The sequence below is a fragment of the Anolis sagrei genome, chromosome 2 (genome assembly GCF_037176765.1).
Source record: "Anolis sagrei isolate rAnoSag1 chromosome 2, rAnoSag1.mat, whole genome shotgun sequence".
In the NCBI taxonomy this organism is placed as follows: domain Eukaryota; kingdom Metazoa; phylum Chordata; class Lepidosauria; order Squamata; family Dactyloidae; genus Anolis; species Anolis sagrei.
This window is the reverse complement of record NC_090022.1, coordinates 41755927-41768836: the sequence shown is the minus strand read 5'-3', so window position 1 is coordinate 41768836 and position 12910 is coordinate 41755927. Positions and strand designations below refer to the sequence as shown.

General features: G+C 39.6%; 1 protein-coding gene across 1 annotated transcript in view; it reads left to right on the top strand.

The window, feature by feature from the left end:
• CNTN3 (contactin 3) overlaps positions 1–12910 on the top strand; it is a 247868-nt gene that overhangs the window by 194499 nt on the left and 40459 nt on the right. The window contains exons 10-11 of the mRNA XM_060766333.2: positions 8533–8660; positions 10683–10858. Of these exons, the coding sequence (XP_060622316.2) occupies positions 8533–8660; positions 10683–10858 (304 nt within the window). The remainder of the gene's footprint in view (positions 1–8532; positions 8661–10682; positions 10859–12910) is intronic.

Below are 12910 nucleotides of genomic sequence, written 5' to 3'. Positions count from 1 at the left end.
TCAGTGCTTTACTGGACTATGTGAGTTATGTTCTCTCTCTCCACCTCCACCTTAAATGTAACGCTACACTGTTTTCAAGATGTAGTCTCCAAATGTTTTGGGTTTCAATTCTCAGTCTCCAACAAGCATGGACAATGATAAGACATTGTAGATAATGATGAAAAAACTTCTGGAGGACCAAGGCATGTGAACCACTGGTCTAGTGCAGCAATTCTTGGGCCTCCATAAATCATACCGAGAGGCTCTGCATTTCCCTCCCTCTCCCCCTCCTTCTCCCCTTTCCTGCTCCTCCTCCTCCCCTGCCTCCCTCACTGCCAAAAGCCTTTCCCCCACCTCCCTTGCTAACAAAAGCCTTTTTTTCCTTGCTTCCCTTGCTGCCAAAAGCTTTCCCCCCCCCCCACCCCCATGCCATCAAAAGCCTTTTCTCCTCACCTTCCTTGCCACCCAGATCCTTTTTCCCTTGCCTTCCTTGCTTCCCAAACCCCATTTCCCACCACCACCCAACTCAGGGGGTGCTTTGATTGTGCTTTTCCTGCATAGCAGAAAGAGGTTGGACTGGATGCCCCCTGAAGTCTGAACAGTATTACACTGAAATACTGTTAAGTTTATGTTGGTTAAAATTGATCTTCATTTTAAATATTTTATTGTTCTTTTTCCCTTGTTTTTTGCACTACAAACAAGAATTAGTTCAAGTTTTATTTTTCAGTTAGTTCCACAAACACTTTTCATCCATTCGCCACTGGCCCAGCCAATCTGTCAATTTTTAAATGCCCGGTGTGAAAAAGTTTGCCTATGCTTCATATATATACATTAAATATAATATAATATAATATAATATAATATAATATAATATAATATAGTATAATAGGAAAAGTTAAAGGTTTTCCCCTGACATTAACTGCAATCATGTCTGACTCTGGAGTGTGGTGCTCATCTCTATTTCTAAGCCAAAGAGGCAGTATTGTCCATAGACACCTCCAAGGTCATGTGGCTGGCATGACAGGATGGAGCATCGTTACCTTCCACCCACAGCGATACCTATTTATCTACTAACATTTGCATGTTTTCAAACTGTTAGGTTGGCAGAAGCTGGGCTAACAGCAGGAGCTCACGCCACTTCTCAGATTCGAACCTGCAACTTTTTGATCAGCAATTTCAGCAGCTCAGTGGTTTAATCTACTGTGCCACCAAGGGCTCCAATATAATATAATAAGATTCCTTGGGGCTGCACAATAAACTTTTGCTTTAAAAGGGGGCTCCATGGTCAAAAACGTTTGAGAACCTCCTGGTCTAGTGAATTCTCTTGACCTGCTACAAACTTGTCCTCACTATACAGTTGTAACACTATGGTGCTGCTTTAGTGACATCATGTGGAATCCAGGGACTTCTCTCAGTAGTGGCCACTGTTGAGAATTCTGAATAGCCCCCCTTAAGCTGCAAATCCCATGATTCCATTCCATAGCATGAAACCATAACTGTAAATTTGAAATCATAACACTATATTGTGCAGTGTGAAAGAGCTGTATGACTCTACAGTAGATAATTCTAAGCATTTCGAGAAACGTCTACTCCTAAGATTCCATGAGATCATAGTATGGCAGTTAAAGTGGCATCTGGTCGTGATAGCTGTTTAATGGAGTTTCTATTTCTTTATCCATTCTTCTATGTCACTAGTTTAAGAGATTCTAAAATAGACTGTGTGCTATTCTAAAGAAGTATTAGACCATAGATACATCACAGGTTCTTCTCTAAATCAAAGTTGCTATATTCATTTCCTATAAATTGGAAACACAGCCAGCTTTGCTTTCTTTTTCTTTATCAATAAAGATGTTTCTGACACTACATTGTCCTGCCATTGATTTGCTTTGTGTATTTCCAAATGAAAAATTCTTAAATATAGGATGTTTTAAGCAGACATGATCCATTGTTATCATGTCTTGACTTACAGATTGATCAAAGTATTCTATAAGTTGTGTATTTTAATTAAACAATAGGCATTGTTTTAATATGTTGATTTTTCTTTTCTTTTGCCAAGTCGATGGAGTTGTCAACATTGTTTTGCATTGATGTGGCAAGGCAATACATGTGCACCATTAGAAACCTCTAAAGGGAATGTGAGATTTAAGAGAGCATTAGCTGAACAAGCTTATATAATAATCATTCTGTGTGTAATCATCTCTGCTTCTGCTGATGTTTATAGTGCCAACCAAACCACATAACTGCTATAATCTGTTAAGCGTATGGCATATATCAGTCATTCTTCAATTCCTTTTATAAGCTGCTTTTAAAGGTGCCCTTGAGGGCAAAGACAGATCTTACAACATACTCTAATGGAAGGATGCCTAACTGACAGCTGTAGAGGCAAGTCTTGTCCCTCGGGTGACATTTTCTGACTTTGCCAAGTATTGATTGATGCAGTTGATTAAGGTTTTAATACAAGTTTCATATGGGAGACAACAAAGTAAGGAGACAGTTTCCATACAAATTTAGAGTGATTTTAAAAGAAGTGTTCACTTATAACAAATAATCTGGAGGGTCACCATAACTGTGAACTGAAAACAAGATCCAGCATATTTAACTCTATCCCCACCGCAGCAGCCATCTCCCTGCCACTTTGTCCTCTTGCAGTTGAAAAGATGTTGCCAAAACATTTGTCTGAAAATGAAGACAGACATTACCTCTTTCATCTCAGTAATGCCAGGCACTTGGATAACGTTTCTAAGATAGAAGTGATGTCTAATCATAGTAGTTATGTCAGGGTGCCATGGTGGACTAAGGGCTTGTCCACACTGAGCCAAATATCTGGACTCACCATGACCACTGGCACCACATCAGCTTCCAGTGAGTATCCAGGATTTTTTTGATATGCTCTGATTTTGTCCCATTTTTACAGGATACTCTGGAGTTTGCTGGAAACTGGAGTATCCTGGGGCTTCAGGGCAATCTAAAAAGCAGAATTGGATCCATTTTGGTCCAATCCATTGTCTAGATGGACACCACAATCATGGTGTTTTTCCTGTGTTCATGTAGGGATGCACTGTGGTCACGCCGCTGCCCCTAACCAGCCACAGAGTTCCATCCAAGAAATCACATGGTCAAGTGGTTCCTCATTCTGATGTCAGCATTATGATTATGATTATTATTATTTATACCCAGCTTTATCTTCCCAAAGGTGACTCAAAGTGGCTTGACATAAAAGCATTAGCATTCAATTTAAAATATATAAATATGCAACCATTAAAACAGAATTAAACACAAACAACACTAAAAAATTGTTTAAATCCATCAAAACATATTCAAAGTTAAAAACCACAAGTGTCCACTGTGGCCAGGAATAGTCATTTTCACTGTCAAGTCTCTATCCCATGGAAACCTGAGATTTGTACTTGGCGAGGTACTTAGAAAAAGAATCATTGAGTTAAAAGGAACCTCAAGGACTTAACCAAGCCAAAATAGAACTGATCTGGACACCATATTCCCATTGATGCAGCCTAGAATTCCATTGGATTTTTTGACCATTGAATCAGATTGTTGAACTGTGTTTAATTTGCTGTCTGTAAATTTGATAAGCACACCTTAATTCCATAATACAAGTCATGTATGAATGCATTGAGCAACAGAAGAGGGGATTTTGTATCACACCATTTGTCACTTCTCCAGGATGTAGAGAAACCATTGATGCAACTCTCTGAATTCTCCTGAATTACAGCATTGATTCCTAGGCAGGCATGTAGCCGGGGGGGGGGGGGGGGGGGTTGAGGGGCTTTAGCCCCCCCCCCCCCCAAATTCTCATGGTGGTTCGCGAAAAGGCCTTACTGGTGCATTATTTAAACTGTTATGTTTATTCATATCATGATCTGATCACCATACTCAATATATCCCATATGCATGGGGGTATAGGGGTAATGATACAAAAGGTTTGCTAGGCTAGACCCTCTTTCACTCACTCAGCCCCCCCGAAACTCAGCCCCCCACTCCAAACCCCCCCCTGAAAAAAATTCAGTCCCCCCCCCCCCCGAAACGAAATCCTGGCTACGGGCCTGTTCCTAGGCAAAGAACTTTGAATGCCTCATAAAAGTAAAAATAACAGGATTTTTTGGGATGGAGTCTTGGTAGTTGATGTACACTCAAAATGTTTCATTCTGTAATGTGTGTACAAAGTATGTACAATAATTGTGCCTATTGTAGCATAGCCTCAGAATATAAAATTAGTAATCTCTTCCTAGCATGCTGGCTTTGAGTTATGTGTCATGGACATGAACTGTGAGAGCTGACATTCAAATTCCAGCTATCTCCAGTACACTGGAGTATTTTGAGTCACCACTGCCTCTTAACCTCATGTAGGATGACCAAGAATAATATACAATACTATGCAGTTCTTGGAGGAAGGACATGATACAGATGAAACTAATAAATAGTAAGTCCAAGGTTATATGAAGCCTTCAAATTCCTCTTAGGAACCTACTGCTCCATGGTTTGAAAAATTCTATAAAGCAAAGATAGAAATTAGTTGCGGGACTATCATATCAGGTCAATACTTTCTGTAACAAGCCCTCCCCACCGTGCACACAATTGATTTTGGCTCATTTTGGAGGCTAAGCAAGATAGACCAGTGCTATAGTTTATTGCAAGGCACTCAGTTAAACTTGCTACTGTTCAGATATGGGCAATGAGTAAGGTGGCTTTAAAACTATGTATTATAACTGCTTATGAAAATATTTGTCATCTATACCAGACAGCTGAATGATTACTATTTTCACAGAAGAAGCAATAAATTTTGACATGTTTTATGCTGCTACAAGAGAAAGCTAAAATAATTATATTTACACTGATTTCTGAAGTCTTATATTCCCTCCTGCAGTGTCATTTCCGTTGGCTTTTAAAGTGTCATACATTAATCATACACTTCATACCCCCCCCCCCCCACAACCCCGGTGAACATCTCACTATTGCTTGTAATGTATGCTGTAGTTCACAAGGTAAAAAGAAGAATATCACCTAAGTATATACCAGTTGCATCTGTTCCTTTATCCAGTGCAGTTGCAGGCAGCCCTCTTTATCTGCTGGATTGGCACCTCTATTTTGAATACCTAGATAGGACTTGAAACAGCATTCCCATGGAAAGGACTGTTTCTACAAAACAACATGGAACAGACATTGAACACCATAATAATGAGCTATAAGACCAGAGCAGGTTGAATTAGACAATTCTGCCTTGTGAAATGAAAGGCAAGATCTCATTAGATATCACCTGAGCATTCCAAATCTCTATTATCCTGATTGTACTATTAATATCCTTAAGAAGGCTTTTGCTTTATGCAGATAAAAATCAGATCTCAAAATATGTACATAGCACGCTGCTAAATACTTAGTTTGAACCAACCTAATACATGCATGCTGAGGTTAGGTTCCTTATGAAAAACACTGTCCATGAGGAGGAGAGTATGTCTGTAGTCATTACATGATCAATTTCCCCCCACAATCATATTTGTGGTTGGAGTGTAGAGGGTTTAAATCTGTGGTTCTCAACCTGTGGGTCCCCAGGTGTTTTGGCCTACAAACCCCAGAAATGCCAGCCAGATTACCAGATGTTAGAATTTCTGGGAGATGAAGGCCAAAACCTCTGGGATCCCACAAGTTGAGAACCACTGGTTTAAATAAAAAAAGGTCTCTTCCAACTCTTTGATTCTATGATTCTATGATTCTATGTTCTTTGGCCCTCACTTTCATAAAGTGTGAATGGGCATGTGGGATTGCTAGAGCTGCCACACTACTTATTAGATGATTAGATGACTAGGACAGACTAGTTACCTGTTGAGTGCACTGTGTCATGCATGTTACATAAATGTAGGAGGATGTTGTTTGTATGTGTGGTGAATCATAGAATAATAGAGTTGGAAGAGACCTCATGGGCCATCCAGTCCAACTCCCTGCCAAGAAGCAGGAATATTGCATTTAAATCACCCCTGACAGATGGCCATCCAGCCTCTGTTTAAAAGCTTCCAAAGAAGGAGCCTCCACCACACTCTGGGGCAGAGAGTTTCACTGCTGAACGGCTCTCACAGTCAGGAAGTTCTTCTTCATGTTCAGATGGAATCTCCTTTCTTGTAGTTTGAAGCCATTGTTCCGTGTCCTAGTCTCCAGGGAAGCAGAAAACAAACTTGCTCCCTCCTCCCTGTGGCTTGCTCTCACATATTTATACATGGCTATCATATCTCCTCTCTGCCTTCTCTTCTTCAGGCTAAACATGCCCAGCTCCTTAAGCCGCTTCTCATAGGGCTTGTTCTCTAGACTCTTGATCATTTTAGTCACCCTCCTCTGGACACATTCCAGCTTCTCAATATCTCTCTTGAATTGTGGTGCCCAGAATTGGACACAATATTCCAGGTGTGGTCTAACCAAAGCAGAATAGAGGGATAGCATTACTTCCCTAGATCTAGACACTATGCTCCTATTGATGCAGGTCAAAATCCCATTGGCTTTTTCACACGTACTGCTCTCGAGCCAGGCATTGTCCCCCATTCTGTATCTCTGCATTTCTTTTTTCCTGCCTAAGTGGAGTATCTTGCATTTGTCCCTGTTGAACTTCATTTTGTTAGTTTTGGCCCATCTCTCTAATCTGTCAAGATCGTTTTGAAGACTGCTCCTGTCCTCTGGAGTATTGGCTATCCCTCCCAATTTGGTGTCATCTGCAAACTTGATTATCATGCCTTCTAGCCCTTCATCTAAGTCATTAATAAAGATGTTGAACAGGACCGGGCCCAGGATGGAACCCTGCGGCACTCCACTTGTCACTTCTTTCCAGGATGAAGAGGAAGCATTGGTGAGCACCCTCTGGGTTCGTCCATTTAACCAATTACTGATCCACTTCACCGTAGTTTTGCCTAGCCCACATTGGACTAGTTTGTTTGCCAGAAGGTAATGAGGGACCTTGTCGAAGGCCTTACTGAAATCCAGGTACACTACATCCACGGCATTCCCCGCATCTACCCAGCTTGTAACTCTATCGAAAAAAGAGATCAGATTAGTCTGGCATGACTTGTTTTTGATAAATCCATGTTGACTATTAGCGATGACCGCATTGTTTGGGTCATCTTTTTTTCCCTTCTTGAAGATTGGGGCCACATTGGCCCTCCTCCAATCTCATCCATCCATAAAACTTTCATCCATCCATAACTCCCTTGTCTTTTGGTATCTGTGTCCACGGAATGCTGCACAGTCTTTCCTTCATTTTTCGAAAATCACCTTTCCTAAAGTCCAAAATGCAGGTTTGACTTGTCTTCGTTTCGGCCTTCCTTTTTACCTCAAATTGCAGGAGCACATGGTCACTTGCCCCTAAGTATCCGACCACTTCAGCCGCATTGATCAGGTCCTCCACATTTGTTAGGATGAGATCAAGGGTAGCTGACCCCCTTGTTGCCTGTTCTACCTTCTGGACCATGAAATTGTCTGCAAGGCAAGTGAGGAATTTGTTGGACTTTGTACTCTTGGATGAGTTTGTTTTCCAGCAAATACTGGGATAGTTGAAATCACCCATGACTACTACATCTCTTATCTGTGCCTGTTTGGTCAACTGTTGGCAGAAGACTTCATCAAGTTTTCTCTCCTGGCTTGGATGTCTGTAGTAGACACCTATAATGACATCCTTTTGAGTCCCAGTTACCCTGATTCTTATCCAGATGCTTTCAAGTTGGTTTCCCGGATTGCTGTCTTGCATCTCTTCTGCAGCGTAACTGTTTTTGGCATATAAGGCTACTCTGCCTCCTCTCCCCTTTTTTCAGTTTCTGTGAAAGAGGTTATAGCCCTCCATGTCTACATTCCAGCGATAGGAGTCATTCCACCAGGTTTCAGTGATGCCTATGACATCATATTTGTGGTTTTGTGCTAAAAGTTTGAGTTCGTCTTGTTTATTTCCCATGCTCTGTACATCAATGTAAAGACATGTGAGCCCCTGAGATCTTCCCCTGAGGTGTTTATTTGGGATTATTGTGCTTTCAGTACTTGGTACTTTTTGTGTTTGTGCAGCCCTCTGTTTAGACTTCTGGCGATTCCCTGACATTGTGGGTAAAGTACAGTTTGCAAAGCTGTTGTCCCCCTCCCCCTGGTGGACCTAGTTTAAAGTGTGCCTAATGAGGTTTGCGAGTCTGTGAGCAAAAGGTGTTTTCCTACTTGTGTGAGATGCACCCCATCCCTTGTCAGTAGGCCATCCTCCTGGAAAAGTAGGCCATGGTTGAGGAAGCCAAAGCATTCTTCTTGACACCATTTTCTAAGCCAGTTATTGACCTGTATTATTTTTCTAGCCCTTGTAGTACCGTGTCTTACAACTGGGAGGAGGGATGAAAAGACCTCCTGTACATTACATTGTTTAAGCTTTGTTCCAAGAGTTCAAAAATAATTTATGATCTTTTGAAAAGTATGCCTGGCCATATTATTGGTTCCTACATGAGTATATTTTGAAATCAAAGACTTTCAAGATTATGCCCTTTTCTCTCAGGAAAGTTATACTATTTTCCCTATCTTTTTCCTTTTCAGAATATCATTGCTGAAAGATGGAGGACTGCGAATAGCTAATGTGAGCAAATCAGATGCTGGAAGTTATACTTGCCTGGCTGAGAACCAGTTTGGAAAAGCTAGTAGTTCAACCAGCTTATTAGTTACAGGTAATTAGATAGCTAATTATCTTTTGCTTGCTAATTATATGGATTGTGAAATGTATAAAAGACACATTTCCATTTTAAATTCCCAGCTATTTTTAATAGCATTGCATGCACAGTTCATGTATAACCTGTGTTTTAGTTAAACTGCCTTGAAACACCATATCCTATGCTAGATTTATATTATTATATTGTATATGTTCTGTACAAGATTCTTTGATAGCTGAATCCTGCCCTGAAAGCAAGAAGATAAGATTGCCATGTGGAATATGTGTAGAAGAGGAAGATTTGGTGGAAAATTCTTCTTCTATACCATCATTAAAGGCACAGGAATCCTGTTCTATGTTTCATTTGGCAACCCCAATAGAAAAGGCAGAACCTCAGTGGAGATTTCCAATAGCGAGATAATATTATTGCCTTTGTCCCTTTCATTTTCTCCAGGGGGCCCCTGTCCTCCAAAGCATCTTCATATGGAATTTCAGAGGGAAGAAGCAGCCGTAAAATCAACTTTTTTGTGTAGATCCTGTGAATGAGTCTCAATCACAGGGACTCTGGATCTGAGGCTAGATCCTTCAGATCATGACAATTTTCTATAAATATTTTTTACTCTTTCAATCACATAAAATATCGGTTTTTACTGACTTTTATTTTTTCTTGAACCTACATTTGCAAAGGAAATGTGGTGTCAGTCTTTAAAAACAGATAAGAAAATTCCTTAAGGCAAGAAAGAATGGAAATATTTCTTAAGTACAATGTTGTGGGTTTTCCTTCTTTATTAAGATTAGAAAGAACTTCTCTTTTCATGATACATAAAAAAATAGCCACATCCGATATCCTTTAGCTATCATTCTGTCCTCTATGGACCTCTTTGGGGGTGTTATTTCTCTCTAAATTATATTTATTCATGGATTTTCTTATAGCTGTTCCTGTTTAAAAGACAGAGTTTACACTTGTTATGGATTTGATCAAGAACTGACTTCCACTCTTTCAAATTGAATTGAAACCATGTGTTTCTCTATGTTCTTTCTTACCAGATTTGTAATAAGAATATTACATTAAGCCACTGCTTTTGCTCCTTTTATTATATTCTCAGGTGGCAATTTTGCCAAAATAAACATGATCAGTCTATACTAGAGATATATCATTTGGAGGTGAATATGGAGTTTAACCTCATTTCTGAAGACTAACTCTAGTCTGATATGTTAAGTGGATCTTGTTGACTTCATGGTCTATTATTCTGAAAGAATTAATGAAGAGAATTTTATTAACAATAAACTTTATGTCTCATACTAAAGCTGGAATCCTGGAGTACGCAGGTATCTCTAGTGTTCCACAGTATCTGAGAAATCTATTTAAATCATCAGCTGATAGTTTGATAAAGATCATACTTGTGTTGATTACTGCTTCTCAAGTAATCTTTGAATAAATCCTGTTGTAGTCAAGTGAGTTGGCAGAATCATTTTCTTGCCACATCTCTGCCTTTGATGTTGTTATTTGCTATTTCATCAACTTCATCTTATGAAAATATATGAATGGGACACCTCCATCACCTGCCCTGCTGAAGTCTTACAAAGCCAAGGTTGTTGCTTCCTTGATTGAATCCACTTGTGCATCAAGTCTTTCTCTTTTGCTACTGTCTTCTACTTTACCAACATTGTTATTTTTTCCAATGATTCATATCATTTCATGATTCATCAAAAACACAACAGCCTCAAATTTATCCTCTTTAGCCCATGAAAAATGATATACAGTGTTGGGGACTTTACATAATGGAGAGAGCTGTGATATAAGAATAGAGTTTGGAAAGTCAATAACTGCTTCCTTCCATGAGAGTAAATTGGAGTGGAGGGAAGTTGTGATGTTTTGCTGATGTTTTTCTTTTGATTTTCTCTAGCAAACTCTGGATTCCAACCCCACCCACCCTTCTAGCAAGAGCCTGTTTTATTAATCAAGTTTTTTTAAAAACAAAAAACAAAACAAAACCTTTCATTATTTTTCTAGCTATCTATAATTGATTCTCTTTTGCAGAGCCAACCCGAATAACTCTAGCACCTTCAAACATGGATGTTACCGTAGGGGAAAGTGTAATCTTGCCCTGTCAAGTCCAGCATGATCCCCTGCTGGACGTAAGTTTCACATGGTATTTTAATAGTGCGTTGACTGACTTCAGAAAGGATGCATCCCATTTTGAAAGAGTAGGTGGGGTAAGTTGAAACTTTGTTACTTGTAGCTATGAAACTATCATGGTCCTCTTGAAAATGAAAAAAAAGATGTGGGTATTGTATAATTTTAAGTCATTTTAAATCTGAGTAAACAGAAAAGTTTCAGATGTTGCTAGACTGCAGTTCCCAGCATTCTTCTTCATTGACTACGCAGGCTATGGCTGTTATGAGTTGCAGTCCAGTCACATTTAATCTACCCTGTTCTAAACGTAAATATTGCATATAATTTATTTATTTACTTACTTACTTCATTTATGTACCCCTTTCCTTACCCCTTGGGGAACTCAAAGCGGTTTCCAACATTATTCACTTTACAAAAAATATTTTTGTTTTCTCTATATTTTTAACTACTTTTTTAAAAAAGAAAAATTTCTGCAAAATAAAATCTACTATTTTCATTAGTTTCATATTGGTTTTATATCAATTGCATGAGAATATAGTCCATCCTCATTTCTATTTGGTAAGTACCACTGTACACAATGTGACTGATTTTAGAATAGACAGCTATAGGATTCTACAAGTAATATACATTGGTTCACTTTCTAGTTTCTTTTTCCCTAGGATATTCTTGTCTTTCCTGTGTAACAAGTCCAGGAATTTTAAAACAAAGTGATCACTGGATTAATTTGCCCTATTCAGGCTAACATATCATCTTTTGCTAATAAAACTATTTACCCCAGGTTGCCATATATTTTATTAACATGCCCTACTTAGAAACAACAACAACAACAACAATAATTCTTACCAACATCGCCTTGTGGCTCAAGGTGGGTTATAACATTACTAAAACCATCTAAAAGCATTCTATAAAATACACATAATAAAACATATTTCTATAAAACACATATTAAATTACATAGAACATAGATTAAACACAAGATTCAAGTTTAAAATTCATGATTAAAACTGGCTGGGTATGCCTGCCAGAAAAGATAAGTCTTCAAATGTTTTAAAATTTTGACCACTCATCTAAACTGTCGAGACTCTTCTGGCAGGTCATTCCAAAGTCTGGGGGTGGCCTATGAAAAGGTTCTCTAGGTGACGGTTGTTAGTAGGGTTCTCACAGGCTGGATTAGCCAACCCCCAGAGGGCCTAAGTGTTTGGGGTGGGTTGTATGGGAGAAAGTGAACCTGTAGGTAACATGGACCCAAACCATGTAAGGTTTAAAACACTTTTACTTTGTCCCAAGCCCCTGGTGGCACAGTGGGTTAAACCACTGAGCTGCTAAACTTGATGACCAAAAGGTTACCAGTTCGAATCCAGGGAGCAGGGTGAGCTCCCACTGTTATCCCCAGCTTCTGCCAACCAAACAGTTCGAAAAAATGCACATGTGATTAGATAAATAAGTACTACTCCAGTGGGAAGGTAACAGTGCTCTATGCAGTCATTCCGGCCACATGATCTTGGAGGTGTCTATGGACAACGCTGGCTCTTTGGCTTAGAAATGGAGATGAGCACCAACCCCCAGAGTCAGACATGACTGGTCTTAATGTCAGCGGAAAACCTATACCTTTACCTACTTTGTCCGGAAATTAATTGGCAGCCAGTGGAGTGACTTTAGGTGTAATATGTTCACTCCTGCATGCCCCTGTAATCATTTTGGCTGCTGTATTTTGAGCCAGCTGGAGTTCCCTAACTTGGTACAAAGGTCGCCCAATGTAAAGCTCATTGTAGAAGTCCAACCTTGAGGTTATGAGTGCATGCACTACCATCTTTAGATCCTTCAAATCTAGGAAGGGGCACAGCTGGCAATCACAGAAAGCTAAGCAATTCTGACTGTTGCCATCTACCTAGGCTGACATTTGGAGAAACGGATCCAGAAACACTCACAAGCTGCAAACATAGTGTTTCGAGGGGAGTATAAACCCATTCAGGACTGATTGACATACTTCCATACCCAGATTAAGACCCTTGATGGAAAACACCTCTGTTTTGTCTGGATATAGTTTCAATTTGTTTTTCCTGATCCAGCCCATTATCTCCTCCTGGCAGTCATTCAAAGGAGACATGCTATCCTTAGCTGAAGCTGTTTTT